This window comes from Megalobrama amblycephala, linkage group LG18 (assembly GCF_018812025.1).
Source record: "Megalobrama amblycephala isolate DHTTF-2021 linkage group LG18, ASM1881202v1, whole genome shotgun sequence".
Taxonomy (NCBI): Eukaryota; Metazoa; Chordata; class Actinopteri; order Cypriniformes; family Xenocyprididae; genus Megalobrama; species Megalobrama amblycephala.
In genome coordinates this window covers 9,296,131-9,320,088 of record NC_063061.1, presented here as the reverse complement: position 1 = coordinate 9,320,088, position 23,958 = coordinate 9,296,131, and the positions used below count along the sequence as shown (strand labels likewise).

The 23,958-nt window shown below is 35.1% G+C and overlaps 1 protein-coding gene and 1 long non-coding RNA gene across 2 annotated transcripts in view; both read right to left on the bottom strand.

The window, feature by feature from the left end:
- LOC125252999 overlaps positions 1–23,958 on the bottom strand; it is a 64,216-nt gene that overhangs the window by 39,501 nt on the left and 757 nt on the right. Inside the window, exons 2-3 of the long non-coding RNA XR_007181324.1 lie at positions 21,184–21,361; positions 696–783 (exon numbers count right to left, since the gene is read on the bottom strand). This is a non-coding gene — a long non-coding RNA (uncharacterized LOC125252999). The remainder of the gene's footprint in view (positions 1–695; positions 784–21,183; positions 21,362–23,958) is intronic.
- On the bottom strand, positions 10,518–12,202 carry LOC125252998 (C-C motif chemokine 3-like). The gene is made up of 3 exons (XM_048166731.1): positions 11,556–12,202; positions 11,250–11,361; positions 10,518–11,061 (listed from the first exon to the last, which is right to left on the bottom strand). Exons 1-3 carry the CDS (start codon positions 11,629–11,631, stop codon positions 10,968–10,970), a joined length of 282 nt encoding a protein of 93 aa, XP_048022688.1. The 5' UTR covers positions 11,632–12,202; the 3' UTR covers positions 10,518–10,967.

Sequence of the window (23,958 nt, the reverse complement as noted above, 5' to 3'; positions counted from 1 at the left end):
CACCTTAATTCTTAATTCTTTTGCAGTTAACATGCGTCTTTTCTTCTCCACCTGTTTTAGTCTGACCCTGCTGACCTAACTGAGCATTTCACTGTCCAGTGGTTATTCCTTAACTTTGCAATGTCTAACATTGCATTAGTATTGCATCTTTCTCATGGGCATTTAATAATTTTTGACGTTTCAGTCTGAGTTAAATCTCTTTTTTGGCTCATTTTATCTGAAAAAGTAAACCTGCCTAATAATTATGCACACCTGAATATAAGGTGTTTTTCATTTCCAGCCTTCATGAACAATTATATATAATTTATAAACGATTAAATACAAAATTAATAGTAGTTATTAAGATGAATGTGGTTTGGAATTGGTGAAATGTGCATTTGTGTGTGTGTGTGTGTGTGTGTGTGTGTGTGTGTGTGTGTGTGTGTGTGTGTGTGTGTGTGTGTGTATATATATATATATAAAATAAAGAAAGAATGTACAATGACCATGACTGTATTTTTGACCAATATCAAATGTACAAGTTTATTATTTGTTATTGAAGAACCCATTCTGATCTGAATATTGGGGCACATGACGTCCTCAGTGTCTATGGTGGTTTCAGCTCAGATGCATTTATTTGACGTCAAAGCTTAAAGCATTGCAGTAATACTGAAAATGGCATTGTTGCATGCTGATCACTCAAAGAATCACCTTACCTTTTGTAGTCCATCACATCCTCCTCTGGATCTCAGCTGAGCGCAGGACACGCCGGCACGATCTCATCATCAGAGAGCAGTACACAACCTGCCAATAAAGACAAGATGACATGAAAAAGTGGAAAGGAGATGCACTTTGTAATGGACAACATCGAGATATGAAAGACTACGTGTGAGCCAAGCGTTCTTCCCTGGATCAATTTACATATTTTTACAGTGGCTTTTTTTAAAAACTTGAATAGTTTATTCAAATAAAGGGGAGCTTTTAATGTCCACCTCTGACAAACGGCATTCAATAAAAGGAGCATACGCTCGTGTGGGGCGAGATGGGCCACTGCCAAATATTTTTGAAATGGCTTGTGCCGGAGCAATCTGAAGATTAAAAACATCTCTTGAATTACAATGACACATCACAAAATAAAATTAATGCAGTATTTTCATTATAAGGATTGAGTCCCAGAGTGTTTGACCATCCATTAGTTGAAGGGGGAAGGGACGACACCAGATACTACAATGATTCTGGTGTCAAAGGCCTTTTAGGCAAATATGCAGCATCTCACTCCATCCTCAGTGAAGAGAGAGAATACAGAAGACAATCAAAATCCATTATAAAGCTAATGAACATTATTATTATTATTAATAATTATATCAAATATCAAAATAAAAATATTTATTACATTTTTGTTATTGAAGTAACCAGACTAGGGAGTCCAGGTCTAGTTGTTATAGACTTTTCACACTATTGAACATTTAAACTAGAAATAAATGGTGAGAAATTAATTAACAAATTGTATGAAATTCTTTTTTTATCCCATAGGCTTTGTGGTTTATTCAGACTTGAGAAAAGAAAATCCATCAAATGTCTGTCAAAAATGTTAAATTTGTCTATGAGCTTTTGTGTGTATAATCTATAGTAAACAATGGTTGATATTATTTTTGGTTCATCTAATGAATCGGAACGGATTCAACAGAGAAAGCCACTTAACTATAGGCCAAATATATTCATTACAGCAATTTTAAAAAGTAGCTTATAGAGGCATTATATTACAGACGTAAAATTAACAAAAGACGTAAAGATGAACTAAATACATAAAATTAACAAAACACACCTGCCTGGAAGTTTCTAGTATGCCTAATTAGACCTTGACCAGCAGGTTCAGGTGTGTTTAATTTGGGTTGGAGCTAAACTCTGCAGGACAGTGGCCCTTCAGGACCGAGTTTGGAGAGCCCTGGTCTATACTATACTGATAGCATTTTTTTAAAGTGACTGAGATCCCGTCTCTTATCACGAGCTTTGGCACCACCGTGTGGATACTCAGAAGACCAGCACTTTAACCTTATCTCTGTCTCCGAGTCTGATGTTCTCTAATGTCCTTCTGAACAATATGAATTTTATGATATGCACATATCAGAAAGTAATTTGACAAAAGCATACATAATGTAAAGAATTCGAATTCATACAAAAGCTATTTGGTGAGCAAATCAAATAATTAAAGGAATACAGAGAAACAGAATTTGTTCCCTCAAACAGTTTTATATCAGTTTTCTATTCTAATGGTGTTTGTCGCAGTGCAGGTGTTGTGCCGAATTTCGAACCCCTGCCAGATTATTACCCCCCTAGTATTGGTAGGTTTAGGGGTTAGGATTAGGGGTGGGGTTAAGATTAAGTAATCAGGTAGCGACTTCACCTGATATTTGATATTTTTTCAATGAGGGGGGTAATAATTTGGCAGGGGGTCGAAATTCAGCACAACACCGGCAGTCAGCTCTGTCTCATTGAAACGTGTCTTATAAAGAAACTGATTTCACTCTGCTGGCATTGTGAGTCTATTTGAATTAAACAAGTTCTTATTATTTAGAAGTTAGTACTCAGCAAACAAAGAACGTTTTGGCTTAAGCACATGACTTAGGGGAAACATGTTTATGAAATGTTTATGAAGCATATGCTTTAGCTGTATTTTCTGCTAGTGCTTGTTGCAAGTTCATGCTGGAAGACGGCTGACTGATTTCATTACTAAAGTTTTTTCCCCCAATAAACATTATAGGTGATGTTTTTTTTGTTGTTGTTTGTTTTTTTTTTTTTTACACAATTTTTGAATAATGATATACAGTACAGTCCAAAAGTTTGGAACCACTAAGATTTTTAATGTTTTTAAAATAAGTTTCGTCTGCTCACCAAGGCTACATTTATTTAATTAAAAATACAGTAAAAAACAGTAATATTGTGAAATATTATTACAATTTAAAATAACAGTTTTCTATTTGAATATATTTGACAAAGTAATTTATTCCTGTGATGCAAAGCTACATTTCGTTACTCCAGTCTTCAGTGTCACATGATCCTTCAGAAATCATTCTAATATGCTGATTTGCTGCTCAAGAAACATTTATGATTATTTTCAATGTTGAAAACAGTTGTGTACTTTTTTTTTCAGGATTCCTTGATGAATAGAAAGTTCAAAAGAACAGCATTTATCTGAAATACAAAGCTTCTGTAGCATTATACACTACCGTTCAAAAGTTTGGGGTCATTAAGAATTTTTATTTTTATTTTTTTTGAAAAGAAATTAAAGAAATGAATACTTTTATTCAGCAAGGATGCATTAAATCAATCAAAAGTGGCAGTAAAGACATTTATAATGTTACAAAAGATTAGATTTCAGATAAACACTGTTCTTTTGAACTTTCTATTCATCAAATAATCCTGAAAAAAAATATTGTACACAAATATTTTGTACAATTGTACACATTAAATGTTTCTTGAGCAGCAGATCAGCATATTAGAATGATTTCTGAAGGATCATGTGACACTGAAGACTGGAGTAATGATGCTGAAAATTCAGCTTTGCCATCACAGGAATAAATTACTTTGTGAAATATATTCAAATAGAAAACAGTTATTTTAAATTGTAATAATATTTCACAATATTACTGTTTTTTACTGTATTTTTAATTAAATAAATGTAGCCTTGGTGAGCAGACGAAACTTCTTTTAAAAACATTAAAAATCTTAGTGGTTCCAAACTTTTGGACTGTACTGTATGAATTTTTACTTTGGAACTCACATTGACAGAAGTTTTTCCAACTAGAAAATCACTATCACTATTATTATTTATTTATTTGAATGATCTTGCTTTTAGAAGTCATTTATTAATACTTTATGTGAAAAGGTCAGTGGTGTATAAAATACTCGAAAACCAAACTTGAGTAAAAGTATAGATATTTAACCAGAAAATGACTTTGGTAGAAGTTAAAGTCACTGTTTAGAATGTTACTTGAGTAGAAGTTTTATAGTATGTGATATTTTTTGTACTTAAGTACGAAAAGTATTTTTTTGATATTAAACTTACTTATGTATTGAAAGTAAAAGTACAAATAAAAGTAAAATACAAAAGGAGCAAAAAATATATTATTAAAATTTGTTCTATATGCAGTTTGAGCAGCAAGATTGTGTTCAGTTTTAACTCTCTTACATTTTGTTTCTTTGAATTAAAAAAAAATGGCTAAATGTTTATTGTAATTTTTAAATATAAAAAATACTAATATATTAATTATACATTGATTGTTCATGTTAATTCATAATGCATTATAACTAATGTAAGAGACAACTTTAAAATGTTAAAATGTTAATGTTGAAATTAAAAATGAACAATACTTTTATTAACTTTATTTAATGTTACAAATGGACTCTTATTGTAAAATGTTACAATTTCATATAAATCCAAACAGTCATGCTTAAAAATTACCATCTTTACACACAAAGGCATAGCATGGGTCTATTATATGTATACTTTAACACATTATTTGCCTTTATTTTAGAAAACTTGATGATTATCTAATGAAAATATTTGTTACAGTGCCAATAAAAAAGAATTGAAATTGAATACATTTCTGATTTGTTATGTTTCTGTCGCTACATGATGAGGATACAGTTTAAATATGCAACTTTGCTGGATAATCGCATAACAGCGAACAAATGGATATAAACTAATGCAAATGAATGCTAACAATCGTGTTATTCAACAGTTGGTGTTTTTATCACATTGTTTTAACCGCTTGAGGTACTAATGTTAGCATCCTCTCAGCCTCGACGACAAACATACTACTGTTCTCCACTAATGCAGCATCTAGTCAACAAACTAATTACTTTATAATGATATGATAACATGTACTGTAGTGTACACTGTATAACATACTGTTTTGTTGTCTATGTTTTAAATTCGTTTTTGAAGTGTCCCGCTCTGTGCAGCGCGCAGCCTCACGTCACGTGTCAAAACAAACTCTACGAGGCATCAGTGATAGTTTTTATTTCGCCTCTAGAGGCCGCTCTCGTACTGTATAATGACAGCGCACTCTTCTCAGCCGCTCCAGCAACGGACGCAACCCGGAAAATGAAATCAACCGCGGTTGTGCGCACTTGCAAAGAATATACACTAAAGGCCTCGGTATACTTCAAACGAAATCGAAGAACGAACTGATGTGACGTCATTTCGAACAAAATCAGGCCAAAACGAAGCTTGTTGTGTGTTCTTTTTGGAAGTTCGAAACGGCTTGCCAAAGCGAACTTTCAGGAAAAGTTCGCTCCAGCTGCAGGTCACCTTCATACTACCATTGGTCAGTGACGAGAACGTAACAGGAGGTGTGCGCTGAGGCTCCGCCTTCACTCGCGTGGGACGCATCTTTGACTGCGCGTGTTTTAGTTCGCTGAGGTAAGAGCTCCGCGGCTGAAAACATGAACACACTGGATACCCGTTGTGCTTGTAAAAAAAATAAGGCACTAACACTGTTTTTCATGTTTAATACTGTAAAGCTGCTTGATTTTAAGCATATATTGAATAAAGTGCTATATGAAGACGTGACGTGACTGGAGTGCTAATTTGCAGAGCTCGTGCTAACACACCCATGTTGTTATGATCAGACGCTTTTCTTATGCTTTCTATAATAAATGCTTGCTGTTTTCTCATTTTTGTTGTGTTTATTTTGTTACTGAGAAGAAAGTGCACGGCACATATTTACATATTCATCTAACAATCGCTCTCAGCAGTGGACGGTGTCAGATGTTTGTTTACAGCATATCGCTGGTCACGCATTTCGAACTTCGTTTTACCCATAAGAAGCGACACTCAATAGAACTTTCCATTGCAGCACCGGCGCCCAGCAGCAGCCCTGCGTTTCCGCCATTTTGTGGTGAAAGCGAGTCGGCAGTCCACTAGTTTCTATGGCAATATCAGCTGCTTTGTTAAAAAAAAAAAAAAAAATACATTAAAGCTAAATTCCAACCTGAATGATGACAACACAGAATAAAACACTATCACTTGTGATCATCAAATCCTTTTAACAATTTATTTTACAGACTTTGTGTTTAAGTCTTCCACTTTTTCACAAAACCTTTGCTCTCTAGAAACCCAGTCAGTTTGTGTTAAAATTCTTTAAAAGGCTTAAACACTGAATTATTACCAACATATGAAATTAATTAAGGACATGCATCAGAAAAATTGGGAATGTTGGACAATAAATATATAGTAGTCAACATTTGAAGTGGATCAAAAAAGTGAATCAAATTTGTCCTAAGAAGAAGGTTTTAGGACAACTTTGATGAAAAGTTTTGATCCACTTCAAATGTTGACTACTGTATTAATTTAACAGCTTGATTTTGCAGTGTTGTCTAATGTCTGTTAAATCAAAAGTGTCCAAGTGGGAATTTTGCGATAACGGACAAAGCAATGCATCATGTATTATAAGATTGTTATGTTTGTAGCGTGATCCATTAAAATGTACAATATAGCCTATTTCAATTCAGACCTAGATTTTATTATTATTATTACTCCACTAGGTCTGAAATATATTGTTCATTGCAAACATGATGATCTTAAATTTATTAATTATTAATTTTACTATTAATAAATGTGTAAAGTTCCATAAAATGGAAATACTCAATAAAGTAGGCTAACTACGTTACCTCAGATGGATGAATGGTTGGATTCCACAACTGGTAAAATTAAACATATATAAGACGATACAACATTTACTGTAGGACCTATACAATTTACTGGTGACTTAATTTAAAAAACTGTTCTATTGCGCTTCTGATTTGGCAGTGAAATTCACAGATTTTGGGTGTGTAAGATGTGAAGGATTCTATGGTCCAGTTGGTGCTGGTCATATAATCAGAATATCATCAAAAAAGTTGATTTATTTCACTAATTCCATTCAAAAAATAAATAAACATTTGAAATATAGCAGTCTGTGTGTAATGAATGAATATAATATATAAGTTTCACTTTTTGAATGGAATTAGTGAAATAAATCAACTTTTTGATGATATTCTAATTATATGACCAGCACCTGTATTTTCATCCCATAATGGCGGCCGCGCTACCAGAGCGCCATCTAGAGGCTGTTACCCAAAAAGTATCAAAGTGTCGCCTCTTGGGTTCTAAGCTCTTTGGAACTTGTTTGCACATGCTTGCATGCAGTCTGTGTTCTTCCGACTTTATTTTGTAGTAAGTAACGAAAATGCTTTGGGAAAATGTATCAGAGTAAAAGTAGCCTATACATTTTATTTAGGAAATGTAGTGGAGTAAAAGTAAAAGTTGAAAGAAATATAAAAACTCAAGTAAAGTACAGATTCTCCCAAAAAATACTTAAGTACTGTAACAAAGTATTATTACTTTGTTACATTACACCACTGGAAAAGGTTCAATGCTGACAGTCACAGTAACTTCATATAGGGAACAATTTAAGGTCTTTTAGCTCTAAGAAGCCTATAAAAGATCCAATGCTAATGATCTTTCATAAAAATGACAACAACTCAATGACTGGGTCAACATATTTTGTTGATTCTGGAAGAACATTCCTATCTGAAAATTTAGTCCTAACCTTTTCCCACCCCCTAAACCTAAACCTACCCATAACTTATCCCTAAAATCAGAAGGAAATGATAGTTGAATAACACTGTTGTGGAAGCACCAACCCAGGTTGTAAGCCTAAACTTAAAATAAATGGTAAACTTGTCCCTCAAATCTGATTGGTTGATTGGAATGTTGATCCAGGAACATGCTGTACTTGGTGAAATCACGTTCACCCAATGACTGTCACGTACAGAAGGCGGCAGACAAAGGGAGTACAAAATAAAGGTCTTTTATTGCAAGAACACAGGTAACAGAGATCGTGATACAATGCAGGTAAGAACGGCAGTCACAGAATTTGCAGGTGAACTTAGCTGAAGGTAATGGTGATCTTTGATTGTTGTCTTCGTGTCGACGGTGAGAGATGAAGGTGACAGGAGAACAGAGGATCCTGGCAGGCAACAATGGGTAACAGAAGAAGGCAGACAGAAGACGAGATCAGGAACAAACAGGCAAGTTCCTCAGGCGAGTATTACTGATAGGTCGTGGAGCTTGTCGTAGACGTTGACAAGACCAGACAACTGTGGTGAGGATGGTGACTGCTGATATAGGCAGTGCAGGTGATTGAGGAATGTGTGCAGGTGTGGACCAGGAGGGATGCTGGGAACTGACACTTTGCAAAGACCCGCCCCCCTTGCTTTGCCTGACAAGCCATGGTGCTGTCACGCCACACAGAGTGAAAAATACATCGCGGAGAAAAGAGGACATTGACAACACGTCAACAGACAAGACAGAGCAGGTTACTTATTATATTAAACAAAGTCCCATTAAACAAATTATATATTTTTTTTCAAGAAATTCAAACTATAAAAAAACGTTTTGTGGCTCTTTAATGCGTCGTGACAGATTGTTGTAGCGCCTCAGCTCAAGTGGCTCGTGAACCGGTCATCTCTTCCTACTAGTTCATTTATAGCATCAAATAAACATGAATGAACATCAGAAGGAATGTTGTTTCAAACACAGAAAGACGTCAGTACACGCCATTTTTCAAGTTCAAGTCCACCGAGGTTAATCTTCTAACTACTGACTGCTTTGTTGGACAAAATGGCGATTCGGCGCTATGATTGGTTAGATCGCCTGTCGATCAAACTCCCAGCGAAGGGTCAATGGACTATATGCACGGGTTACTTCCTGGTTGTCGTTAAGCCAGCTCGGGCACTTCCGGTGAACTATAAGCTGTTCATTCTGTAGTCGTTGTACATCGACACAAAACCATCTATGGTTGACTTTTTAATGTTGTATTTATATTTAATGCAGTTATTACATTTACCTAATTTGCCAATAAACCAGTTTTATTGATTGCAATAAAGACGAAGCTATTAGGACCGTTTAAAAACGCAGTGTCTGTAATTAGACACGCACACACATTTTTTCCCCAGCACTTCAAATGTTATTTTTAATGTGATAACCACAAACATTATTTGAATCCTTCTGAGATTGTCCCCATTGTAAAACCGAACGTTTAAAAATGTAGGAAATTTAACATTTGATAGAAAACACTTATTTAAAAATAAAAAAGACAGTAATTAGCACTTTAACCAGCAGGTGGCGGCAAAGTAGCATTTATTTGCGCACATATCAGCTATTTCCTCTAAACGTTTTTCATTTCGTTTTTGACTAAATATTAAACATTATAAAATAACTAGGTTTAAAATACATTAAAATTGTCAATGTGACGTATGAAATACTCACAAAATCTTATGAAAAACAATAACTTTTATTGTGAATGAATTACACAGAAAGCGAGCACCGCGCTCTCTCTTTATAATCACAGCAGCTGTCAGTCAGTGCAGCACAAGATCAATGATTTCAGCACACTTGTGAAAACACACATTTTATTCAATTAATCTAACTAAAGTGCACAATAAATATTTAATTTTTGAAGCTTTTTTTTTCACATAAAAGTGTGAAAACTAATGGTCGAATTGAATCTAGCCGAGGAGGAACATTGAGGTACGTCTTTATTTATTTATTTTTTATGCTGTCTTACGTTTGAATAACTAAATTAATGCTATGCCTGACTATTTAAGTGCCTATATTCTGATTATAAACTAAGTATTACACTACTGATGCTCAACACACCAGCAAAAGACATCTCACCGGAAGTTTTCGAGCTGGCTTATATTAATGCGGAAGTTCTAAAGAACGCTCCGTGCATATAGTCCATTGGAGTGCAGACAGAGTGGCTGAGCTGGTGACTGAGTGAGACATTGACAGAGACAGGTTGTATTTGGAAGGAACATATTTTAGCTCTGTCTCCAACTTACACCCCTTACTATTACCAGTTTAGAACAAGTTGGTTTTGAAGTCTGTGTATAATTAACTGAAAGACTTCAGGTGGCAAAATGAGCAACAATACATTTTGCAATTCTAAGTAAAGGCCTACTGTAACTCCAGCACAAAGCTTTGCTACTTGTTCATATAAGCTGTGGTATTTTCATATACTTTAGACTATAGTCTACACTATACCAACACTACACTTATTTTCTCTGGCTGTTGTCTGTAATGTGTGGTGTTGTGTCTGCTGTATACTGAATACTGTCCTTTCTACATTAAAGGATATTGTTGAATTAATTGTTCTTGAGTGCAAAACAATAAAACTAATACATAAGTGCCTGGTTTCTTAGATTAAGCCAGAAGTATAGGCTTTAGTTAAATTAGCAGCACATATAGCTTTTATAATTGCCTTAAAAAAAAACATAACTGGTGTGCATCTTGAGACCAAACAGTGACACGGACTTATTTTGAGATAATATGTCAGTGCAAGTTGGTTTCAGTTATAACAGCTCAAACATGCATTTTAGACTGGGGCTGGGCTTAAGCCTTGTCTGTGAAACCAGGCAAAGAGATCAATAAGTACTGACCGATAACATGATGCATAATACACCTAACAATAAATGACATTGACAGCAAGTTTTTTTGTTTCTGTGTCACCATTTTATTGCCTTTGACTTTTTTCCAACACCAGTTTTTAATTCTTTTCTTGTTTTGATTGAGCTCTGCTATGCTGTTAATGTACACCTTGGGAATTTTACAAGAAAGGATTTTACCTACTGTTATATTTTATTAGAATCAAGAGCATCATATAAGAATGCACATTTCTTACTTCAGCCTATAATTGGAACAATCAAAAATCATCTTTTTACATGTATTGCCAGTAAATGTAACATTATAGTAGTTACAATTATTTTAATACTTAAAGCAGAATGTTAAAGAAATGCTAAACTACTTGTACAATTACTTGTCATGATGCCTCACATGATAATAATGAAAAAAAGGAAGGAGGTTACTGAGCTAATTCTTCAGTTAAGAAACAAGTTAAATCACTCCTTTGAATATGAAGATCATCGCCACAGCTGCATCACTAAAAAACACGGTCATCGATCATTTTAATGGCACTCTTTACCCAGCTCAGCTCAGGGTTCACACAGATACGAAGATTCTTCTGTGTGACAAGACTGTTAGAAGGAAAAGATCACTGTAACTCAACACAGAAAACTACAAACATACACAATACAATGAATTTCCATTTAGCATCTTTATGATGACAAATTGAAATTACACATTATGAAAGTTTAATACAAGCATTTGCATTTACATTTACAGAAATGGGAATGGAAATTAAAATTGCAATTGCAAAACTCACATGACTCCAGGCTTGGAGCAATCCATTCTCGTCTCTGTGTAGGAAGCAATTTTAGCGATGGGGATTTTTCTCGCATAATAATTAAAACAGCAATTGCCTGGAGTGTTGGCATCTGTGTTGAAAAATGTCATTTTTTATGTAATGAATTGATTTATCAGAAACATTATAACATTAAACATCAAATAGTTGTAAACAAATTATTATATCACTCTTAGAATTGAGTTTCACAACACTGATAAATGTTTGTTGGAATAAGTTAATTCACACTATTGAAGAAATAAATAATGAAGGTTTAGTTGGACTTGCCGTCAGCCAGTACACCAGACTGCAGGAATGCAACCGCCAGAAGTTCAATAAAAAAACAAAGACAATAATTACGCATGGCTGCAGATTTGGCTTCTCAAGATAATACTGATAACAACAGGATAATGTCCTACAAACTTTGTAATTGACTTTGTGACAGTACAGAAAAACAGTTTTTTTTAATGCTGCGTAGCTGGATGGAGAGGGAAATAAATGATCTGGAAGTAGGAAATGCGTACATAAGGAGGAGTTGTAGGAGAAAACAAAAAAAGGGAAACCGGAAGGTTGGCAGAGTCAGTAGTGGTGTAGAGTTACAGCAGCTGTATTGTGAATGTAAATGAATGGCTTCAGGATCTGAGTATGATGGTTGGGATCCCGAAAGGGACATGGAATGGCAGAAGGTAGCTAATAAGCGTGAGAAGAAAAAGAGTAATGGGTCAGGAACAGAAACAGACGATACAGTTAAAAGAGTGAGAGGACATGATATTGAAACATCTGTCTGTGAACCTCAATTCAAAGTTATTGTGACTTTTGAGGACAATTTCCATCTGATTTTCGATGGCTAAGGCGATAGAGAAGGAGGTAGGAAAGGTCAAGATTGACAAGTACTTGAACAATAAACTAATTGTAATTCACACTGTCAACAAAGCTCAGCAAGAGAAGAGAAGGACCGGAAGAATATTAAGAGACACATTCCTGGAACAACAGCTAGGCTCAGAGGAGTTATATAGGAAGTTCCTCTATCTATAGGCCCTTTTCACAATGACGTCAGTTAACTTCCGCCTATCCGCAAAGCAGTGGATCTGTAGTTCCGTCTTACTTTCGCACCGGTGACTTCTCGGGAAAATGCTTTAATTACTTTAAATGCAAACTGTTTATGTCAAGAATTTACACAGTCGGGTCCTTTTGGTAAGGTTATTTATTATTTCCTTTCTGTAACTGCCTTGCTTAGGGTTTCCGCGAGCAGAAACTTAGTAATGTTGTGTCCTTGAATTGCTTGTCCTTTAACAAATCTTTTAGCCTATTTGGAATAATGAGAATATTGTCTTTAAAAACAAATCTTTATTTTTAGAAATGGGCTATGATAACGCTATTGTTCTTGTGAGATTTATTTACGAGTAATGGACACCTGAAAGTAGCACCACATACTGTATAATACTCTGAAGAATTAATGGTGTGAAGATTTGAGATCATTTTACATCATACCAGTTTAAACTGAACTGGAGCAATATATTAAGATTGTATAATTTGGAAGAAGTGTATTGAAAATACAGAACAGAAGTATATGTTCATTTAATGTCCCTGGAGAAATAATTTGATTTCTTTCATTTAATGCTGCTATAGCAATGAGTACTGTTGTAAATCCTCTGTACATTTTTGTATGCGACAGTCTTGTTCTGCAATAAAGAGATGAATGATGACAATGATTTTTTTTTTTTTTTTTTTTTTTTACTATGGTAAAAATGGCATGTACAGGAGTCAGTTTTTACAACATTAACAGTCTTCATGTAGAAATAATATTATATTAAACAATTTTTAATAATTAATCGAAATAAAAAATAGACTTATTGATATATAAAAAGAATAAGTTTATGTTGATCTTTATTGTACATACAGGCACTGAAATAAGTACATTAAAGGTGCCATCGAATGTTTTTTTACAAGATGTAATATAAGTCTAAGGTGTCCCCTGAATGTGTCTGTGAAGTTTCAGCTCAAAATACCCCATAGATTTTTTTTAAATAATTTTTTTAACTGCCTATTTTGGGGCATAATTAGAAATGCGCCGATTCAGGCTGCGGCCCCTTTAATTGCTCGCGCTCTCCGCCCCCCCAGAGCTCTCGACTCTATCACTGCATAAACAAAGTTCACACAGCAAATATAACCCTCAAAATGGATCTTTACAAAGTGTTCGTCATGCAGCATGTCTAATCGTGTAAGTACGGTATTTATTTGGATGTTTACATTTGATTCTGAATGAGTTTGATAGTGCTCCGTGGCTAACGGCTAATGCTACACTGTTGGAGAGATTTATAAAGAATGAAGTTGTGTTTATGAATTATACAGACTGCAAGTGTTTAAAAATGAAAATAGCGACGGCTCTTGTCTCTGTGAATACAGTAATAAATGATGGTAACTTTAACCACATTTAACAGTACATTAGCAACATGCTAATGAAACATTTAGAAAGACAATTTACAAATATCACTAAAAATATCATGATATCATGGATCATGTCAGTTATTATCGCTCCATCTGCCATTTTTCGCTATTGTTCTTGCTTGCTTACCTAGTCTGATGATTCAGCTGTGCACAGATCCAGACGTTACTGGCTGCCCTTGTGTAATGCCTTTCATAATGTTGGGAACATGGGCTGGCATATGCAAATACTGGGGGCGTACACCCCGACTGTTACGTAACAGTCAGTGTTATGTTGAGATTCGCCTGTTCTTCAGAGGTCTTTTAAACAAATGAGATTTATATAAGAAGGAGGAAACAATGGAGTTTGAGACTCACTGTATGTCATTTCCATGTACTGAACTCTTGTTATTCAACTATGCCGAGGAAAATTCAATTTTCATTTCTATGGCACCTTTAAGCATTGAATGAAAAGTTTTTTTTCTGCACGTAAATGTCAGAAATGTGCGTTTATTTCACAAATACTAACAAATACATATAAACAGCATCATCTGTAATAAGGACAGCAAAGTTTGCAAGTTACTACGGGCAGCAGACAGTGTACGGCTTCAGTGCTCCATATTCAACTTCGACCTCAAGCAGCAAATCTTGCCGATCGGTAAGTTCGTTTGAAAGCTGCCAAACACCTCACCTTGAATTTACATTAAATTAGGCAACTACAGTCAACCTCTAACCACATTTGTGGCATATGTACTATTGGGTGCACTTCATACGAACAACGCTAGTATTCCACTATGCTGACGGAAGTGAGGATCCACTGCTTCGAGTCCAAACGGAAGTTGTGTGACGTGAAAAGGGCCTATTATTATGGATGAAATCAAGTCGGAATTGAAAGGGGGAAAAGTCAAAGATGTAAAAAGACTAATCAATAAAAAGAATGGAAACAAAACAAACTCTGTCAGTCATGATTGAGTTTGAAGAAAAAAGGCCAAGCAAAGTCCTCCAGTTATACAATGTTTTAAATGCCAACATCTGGGACACATAGCTAGCCAATGTAAGGGTAAAGAAAGGTGTGCTAGATGTGGAGGTCAGCACGAATATGGGAAATGTAAGAAAGATGCCCCTCTGAAAGGCTGTAACTGTGGTGAACAACATAGTGCAGCTTATAAAGGATGCGTGAAACAAATACAGGCCAAAGAGGCTTGAATAATGTTTCCTTTGCAGAAGCACTAAAGAAAGTCTCAGATGTAACTAAGCTTAAACAAAATGATGGTAACAAACCTGTAAAAGCAGGAAAAGAAAAATAACTATTTAATCGGCAAAAAGAAATGCGTGGAGAGACTTCTGTTCAAATATTGGGAGAGAAACTGACCTAGGTGAGGTATGGAATATGGTTAATAAAATGTGTGGGAAAAAAAGTTTATAAAACAATTCCAGTAATTTCGAATGGGGCTGAAATTGCTGTTACAGAAAATTTAGCCTGTTACAGGCTGATTTACTAGGTAAGGTATTTTCAGGAATATACAGTGGTAGTCACCTCATAAGGAAAAGAAAGTAAAAGAGAAAGAAATAAAGAGAAAGAAATAAAGAGAAAGAAAGAAAGAAAGAAAGAAAGAAAGAAAGAAAGAAAGAAAGAAAGAAAGAAAGAAAGAAAGAAAGAAAGAAAGTTCTCCTATGGATTTGGAATTTATTATGATGGAGCTAAAAAGAGCCATTATAGGAACTAAAAATTTGGCTCCAGGACAAGATCAGCTGAGTTATATAATGTGTAATAATCTGCCAGAAGAGGCATTAAAGATCATTTTAGAACTATTCAACAAAATGTGGCGAGAAGGTGAAGTGCCTAGTATGTGGAAAAGAACAATTATCATGCAAATTCAAAAACCGGGGAAAGATCCTGGAATTCCTGGAAACTATAGGCCAATTGCGTTAACGTCACATCTTGCAAATGGATGGAGAAAATGATAGTTCAAAGATTAACATATTTTCTAGAACAAAAAGGGATAATAAATAGTCATCAATGTGGTTTTCGAAAAGGTAGGTCAACTACAGATGCTATAATTAAAATAGGCAATGAAATAGAAAAGACAATTAGTATGAAGGAAAAAATGATGACAGTGTATTTCGATATAGAAAAAGCGGAGAGAAGTGTTTAGATTATTAATTAAAGGGTTTAGATTAATAATTTAAAATTAATAATGGTTTGGATGGTTTTTATTTATTTGTGAAATATGATGCTCTATTTATATTTGTAAAACAGAAATGCATATATTTGTTACTCCTCTGTGTTTTCACTCAAACTGACCTTTGTATTTGCACATCACTTTCTGTTTGTTTGCGAGTCAGGTTTTCCTCTGCAAAGCAGATCGTGTTTGTTTGCAAAATGCTGGATTTGTTTGTTTAATTATGGCACAGTATTAACTCCATACAAAACAGACCAGAGGGCTGTTTCATAAAAGATGCTAAGAAAAGCGAGGATTAAACTCCAAAACCTGACTTGAATTAACCTAACAAATGAGTTTGGGCTAAAACAGTTTCATAAAAGGTAATTGAAGTTCACGCAGTCCCGCTAATTCGATCCAGGTTCACATAGTCAAGATAATTTAGCGTGCACGCTTTTCTTAAGCAGCCCTAGAGGTCGATCATGGATCAAATCGATCCACCATAGGAAACGGCATACATTTTGTGCTATTTTATGCGTTTGAGACATGGTGTTTTCCTTAGTGCATAACTTACTTTTCACAAGTTTATTCTCCATCTGTAAATGTTAGAAAGTAATGCAAATATTTCCATTTTGAGGCTAAACTTCACATTGAACGAGCGCTGCTGCGCGCTAAACAGACGGGGCGCGCGATAATTCTAAAATTTACATTTCGTTAAAATATTTGATGTTGGACATTAAATGTGCCTTATGTACACTTTCAAACCTACAATTAAGTGTATTTTTATGATAGTAACTGTAAATGGACTATTGTAATGGGGTAAATCAATATACTTTGGGACAATTACTGAGTTTAGATTCATCTTACCAATTAAAATTTAGTCTGTGCATATTCATTTTAATTTTAATTTTGTGATTTTAATTTCTGCTCTTCTAATAACCATAAAGAGTACTACTGCCAAACAAAACCAGAGAGAAATGTATTCATATATTTTAAAACAATCTAATTAAATATTGGGCACAAAACATTTAGCCAGTAAGAAAGGAAAACATATATATATAATTCAGGTTGATTGGGACACTTTTTCCCAGTCATTTCAATAGCAAAAAGTGTCCTAATCAACCTGAATTCCATATATATATATATATATATATATATATATATATATATATATATATATATATATATATATATATATATAATATATATATATATATATATATGAGACCAGAGTAGATTAAATATGGGCCTTGGAAAAGGCTAGCTGACTTTATTGTGCTTTGACTACAGTGGGTAGTTTCAGTGTGGACAACAACCATGCATGCCACTTCAGCAGGCTGCATCTTACTCTGTCACTCTTTTCATAGCTTTTGCTGGCTCTGAAACACTCACTTGGTATTTCTCCGGCTCTTTGTCTAGCAAAAAAATCACTCATCACTTAATGAAAGCTTACAAATGAAGGCCTGATTGTTTCAGGGGCCTTGTCACAGGTTTATTGATTTTGAATTTCTTTTACTTTTGCTATATTTTCACACTTAAAACAATGATTTGGTAATCCTCCAAGTGCTTCCATTGTTGTCAGCATTAAGTCTGAGAATGATTCAGTGGGCTATATAACACTTAATTTTTAAGAAATTACTTCTCTTTAAATGTTTTGTTTCTCATCATACTTACCTTTTAATAAAATATATATTTTTATTTAGCATATATATATATATATATATATATATATATATATATATATTTTTTATTTAGCATATATATATATATATATATATATATATATATATATATATATATATGTATGTGTGTGTTAATAAAGTCAAATAATTGTATGTGAGAGAGTTGTAATATCATTGCGTTCCTATTGGTCAGTGTTAGAGGAGCTCAGCTTAGCCTGGTTGTTAGCCTGCTCCGGAGCAGGCTAGCTGCAAAGTGTAAATCTCCATAGTAACTTAATGTAGATTAATTTAGCCTCCCTTCATGCAACCGAGTCAGGGCTAAATTCAGCCAGGATAACTGGAAAATCCCAGCTTAATCCCTTATCTTGCTTTTGTGCAATACCCCCCAGTAGTGACCATGTCCCAGTTCCAGGAGCTGAGCTGACCTCAGCCACTGTTGGTCGCCGGAAGTGCATGCTTTGCAAAGTACAGCATGGTAAAAGGTAGGTCAAACCTTAGAAATACCAGGCATGTGATGTTCTCGTGTGTCTTCAGATGAACAGGAACCGATTTCAAAAATGGCACAAAGACATGCAACTGTATTCTCAAATCTGTGTGCTGTGAACTGTTCACTTCAGTTTACACTGCTTTTGTGCAATACTGTGTGAGCGAGTAGTCTATGCATAGGCCATCCACCTTCTGTAAAACTCTTGCCTCTCCCTACTGAATGTGCACTGGACACTTTATTTATTTCTCTTTTATCTTGCACTGTCCCCGTTTTCAGTTTTGCCCTGAATGGCTCTCCTGCACTGTATTTTATACCAATGCTCAGTGTGTTGTTTCATGTACAAATCCATTCAAATGTTTTAGATCAGTATGATTTGTTGTTTTTAAAAGTCTCTTCTGCTCATCCAAGCTGATTTATTTGATCCAAAATACAGCATTTTTACAATTTAAAATAACCATTTTCTATTTCAATATATTTAAAAATTCAGTTTACTCCTGTGATGTAAATCATTACTCCAGTCTTCAGTGTCACATGATCCTTCAGAAATCATTCTAATATGCTGATTTCCTGCTCAAGGAGCATTTATGAATATTATCAATGTTAAAAACAGTTGTGTACATTTTTTTTTTTTCCAGGATTCTTTGATGAATAGAAAGTTAAAAATAATTTCTGAAATAGAAAGCATTTGTAACATTATACACTACTGTTTGAAAGTTTGGGCTCAGTAAGAATTTATTTTTCTTTCTTTCTTTCTTGAAAATAAATTAATACTTTTATTCAGCAAGGATGCATTATATTGATCAAAAGTGACAGTAAAGATATTTATAATGTTACAAAAGTTTTCTATTACAGAAAAATGCTGTTCTTTTGAACTTTCCGTTCATCAAAGAATCCTGAAACAATTATTCCTAAAACAGTTATTTTAAATTGTAAAAAATATTTCACAATATTACTGTTTTTGCTGTATTTTAGATCAAATAAATGCAGCCTTGGTGAGCAGAAGAGACTTCTTTTTAAAAACATAAAAAAAACCTTACAGATCTAAACCTTTGAACTGTGTAGATCTAAAGCCAAGTAAAGTCTTTATGTAAATATAATATACTCTATAGTCAGATTACTTCTTCACGGTCAAAAACCGTGTGCTTCCCTGTGACCAATTAACACCTGAGGTGCTACTCAATATCCCTCCTCGTTTCCTCGCTCCTCCGTCCTCCATACTATGACCCGGAAACCGATCGAGCTCAGCCATCTTGAAAGACATCTCAATTCTCTAATTGCACCGCGAGGAGACAAGGAACGAGGAGTTTGGACGCTTCCTGAGGAGTCATGAGCGAGGATACACGGGTGTATCCTTTGCGGAAGTCTTTCTCATCAAGAAACCTGACGCACGTATAAATTCTCCTTCCCCTTCATATCGGTCACAATAATTTAAATGTATGCTTTACTTGTGACGATAACGTGAGCGAGGATATCATTTCACTTGATTCAATTCCTCCATCCTCGCATCTTTTCCTTGTGTCCTTCCCTCGCATCCTGAAGGGGTGGAGCTAAGACTCGAGGAAAGGAAACAAGGATGCAAAAAAAAATAAGAATTGAGAAGCACCCCTGTTGTCTCATTACCCAGGTGGCCTTTAAAGGTCCCGTTCTTCGTGATCCCATGTTTCAAACTTTAGTTAGTGTGTAATGTTGTTGTTAGAGTATAAATAAAATCTGTAAAATTTTAAAGCTCAAAGTTCAATGCCAAGCGAGATATTTTATTTAACAGAAGTCGCCTACATCGAACGGCCAGTTTGGACTACATCCCTCTACTTCCTTCTTTAATGACGTCACTAAAACAGTTTTTTGACTAACCTCCACCCACAGGAATACACCAGAGTTGCGTTTGTAGAGTGTGTTTGTCGCCATGTCGTCGAAACGCTGTTATTTTCATCCCGCAGTCCAATCACCGGGTCTGATTCCGGCTCAAATTGATAGGGTAAAATGAAAGACATGTTTACAATAACACTGAGCGCATGCATCTCCACGTTATGGTAAGAGGCGTGACCTTTCCGGGCAAGATGCGCTAAACTGCTGTCGAATCACAACACAGGAACCGCTGGCACAATCAGAACTCGTTACGTATTTCTGAAGGAGGGACTTCATAGAACAAGGAAGTCATCAGCCCGTTTTTATGACAGTGGAAACAGCGGTATACAGATAAGTAAATTATGTGAAAAATACTGTGTTTTTTTACACGCGAAACATGAACACATGTTATATTGCACACTATAAACACAATCAAAGCTTCAAAAAACCACGGAAAAACGGGACCTTTAATATACAACGTCAGAGCGCCACCAAATGGACAAATATATAATTGCATTAAATTGGCTCCTACACACTTGCCCCTTAATTGCTTATGGCAGGAAGACATAACATTTGTATCTGTATCTGTATCTTGCTCTCTCATTGGCTGTAGGCCATTGCCAATGTCATTTTTAGTCAGAACACATTTCACACAGCAGTGACCTCTAGTCATTTGTAATAATTGCGGAGGTTGTCTGTGATCTTAATCCCATGTGAATTTGCCATGTCTGTAATTTGTAAAGTAAGAATTCCCCCACAAATGACCTACCATATTTCGCAGAACATCGAGGTCCTGTGATAATATTAGTCCCATGGTAATATTATTCCCATGCGAATCGGCATCTCTGTGATTTGGCCAGGATATGGCGGGGTTGTGTATCATTTTTTAAAATTTCATTGTTAGGTAATGCAGTCAACAGTGATTCATGCGCTTCCTTAGCCTAGACCCAACTCACTGAAGTTTGGGTTAGTACCTCAGACTCATATTCTTTGTTATCTTGTATCAACCTTTTAATAGTCTTGATAATTTTGTGTGCTTCTCAGCTTTTGTAATGTCTTTCCACCAAAGCCTTTGCTGCCTTTGCTTAATTGGCCTTTTTTGCCCTTCAGGTCTCGTTTTCATTACAAAGTCGTTAATTTGTCACTGCGGTTTTCTCCACAGCCAAACAATGTTCATCCATATTACAAACAGTACTCAAACATGCAGTACAAAAAATAAATGTTTAACCGTTTGGCGACCAATGCATTGGATTGACGCATATGTTTGAGTGCACACAGAGTCAATGGCCATTAAACAGCTGTTGTTGCAACAATACCTTTAAATCCAGTGTCGACTCATGTGATATCTCAGCAACAAACAATCCAACAGGAACAGTGAAGTAAATCCAATGTGAAGTCAACAGGAACAGCTAAGTAAATCCACAATTTGCGATCACATTTCCACAACGAAATCTGATGTCCATGTAGTAGATCTACTGGGCTGAAGAACTCATGCTGCAACAAATGTTTATTAGGTTTAGTATATGGTCTTATTTCAATTACTTAATTTTTGTTTTTTCAAAAAATATGCACGTTATTTTCTCAAAAATTCAATGTACAGTGCTCAGCGTAAATGAGTACACCCCCTTGGAAAAGTAACATTTTAAACAATATCTCAATGAACAAAAAAAAAAAAAAACAAATGTTGACAAGACTAAGTTTTATGTAACATCTGTTTACTTATAACATGAAAGTAAAGTTAATAATATAACAAAGTTTTGAGTTTTACTCAAATTATGGTGTTGCAAAAATGAATACACCCCATTGAAAGTCTCTGGAGCAAAGCTAAATTTTAGACTACAAATGTCTAATTTAACAAGAATTCAACCACAGGTGAGTCTAATTATTCATTACACAGGTGTCCAGCAGACAATTGACTATAAAAGGGTGTTAAAACCCCTTCCCATTTCATGCTGTCAGCAATGGCACCACATGGAAGAGAAATGTCACAAGACCTGAGAAAGAAAATAATTTCTTTCCACACCAGAAAGGTGAACGCTACAAGAAGATCAACAAAGCTTTACTTATCAGTCAGAATAATGTAGCAAAAGTGGTACAAAAATTTTAAAAAGATGGAACTACAACCATCTCACAGAGATGTCCAGGTCATCCACGGAAGTTAACACCTCGACAGGAGCGTCTTCTGATGAGAAGGGTTGAAGAAGTTATCTAAAGAAGTAGAAAGCCAAACTGGGGTGAATATTTCCCATGACACAATATGGCATACACTGCAGAGGAATGACATGCATGGGTGCCGTCCACGAAAGAAGACTTATTTAAAGCCCAGGCACAAAAAAGCGCACCTAGAGTTTGCCAGGACCCATGCTGACAAAGATGAAGACTACTGGGACTCTATACTCTGGAGTGATGAGACCAAGATAAATGTTTTTGGAACTGATGGCTTCAAAACTGTATGGCGTCCCAAAGGTGAGGAATACAAAGAAAAATGCATGGTGCCCACAGTGAAACATGGTGGTGTCAGTGTCCTTATGTGGGGCTGCATGAGTGCTGCTGGTGTCGGGGAGCTGCATTTCATTGATGGTATCATGAATTCACAGATGTACTGCTCTATACTGAAAGAGAAGATGCTAACATCACCCCTGCCCTTGGTTGTCATGCACTTTTCCAACATGACAATGATCCTAAACACACATCTAAGGCCACTTTTGGATTTCCGAAGAAGAACAGGGTGAAAGTGATTCAGTGGCTCCTGATCTGAACCCAATCGAACACCTATGGGGAATTCTGAAGAGACAAGTTGAGCATCACTCTCCATCCTGCATCCAGTCTCTAAAAGAGATCATTCTTGAAGAAGGGAAAAAGATAGATGTTGCAAAATGTTGCCAACTTGTTCATTCCATGCCTAGAAGACTTGGTGCTGTCATTAAAAATCATGGATGCCATACAAAGTACTAGATGTAGTAGTTTTTGTTGTGGGGTGTACTCATTTCTGCATCACCCTAATTTGAGTAAAACTGAAAAATGTGTTATCTAAGTTATATTATTAACCTTACTTTCATGCTATAAGTTAAACAGATGTTATAATAAACCTTTGTCTTGTCAACATTTTGGAAATTGTTTTTGTGTTCATTAAGATATAGATTAAAATCTTACTTTTTAAAGGGGGTGTACTCATTCACGCTGAGCACTGTACATACATGCTGCTCACATATTATTGTAGCCCTGTTTGTGCTTAATAGTGTAATTAGCCATTCATATGTTTTCATGCAACTGAAAAAAAGCACTAATGTCAAAACTTCTTCAGGGCCCAAGAACACCCTCAGATCCCAGAGAGACTTCACTATTACACTCTCCCTTCATCTTAAACAAGTCCATATAACTCTATAGCCTAAATGCGATCTGTAGAATAGTTTAAAACAACTATTTTTGACAATGTCTTTCCTGCACAGCATCAGCATAACAAAAGACACAACATTGACTAAACTAATCAATAAGAGAAAATATCAAATGTGATCAAAGGTTCAGGAAAAGAACTCTGCTCTAAAGAAAAATGGTTCTAAACCGTATCAAATTAGGGTTCTTCAGCTTGTAACAATAACAGAACCATTTTTTGTTCTAAATAGAACCCTTTTTATAAGGTTCCATAAAAAGCACAAGTGATATGACCTCAATGGTTTATACATAACATTTTTAATAGTTTAGTTTCATCAATATTAGTATATAGTTATATTATTAATATTAATATAGGCCTAAATGTTATGTTTTTATACATTATTTAGTAATATTTTTTTTTTATTTTATATTAATATAGGTTTTTTTTACCCCTCTCTGCCTCTTATATCTTGTACATTGTAAATAAATAAATGCACTCTCTGAAAGTAGGTGTTGCTTAAGGAAAAGCAGAAATATAGTTTCCATGGTAACGGCTGTACACTATTATTAGGCATTAAACGGAGGATGGATGAAAAGAAAAGAAACTCAAAACTTTTCTGAAGACAGTCGTTCTTCAGAGAATACATCTATATAATGAAATCGTTCACACATTCACTAATACACTTTCCCTCAGCACTCAAACGCCTGTGAGACTGTTG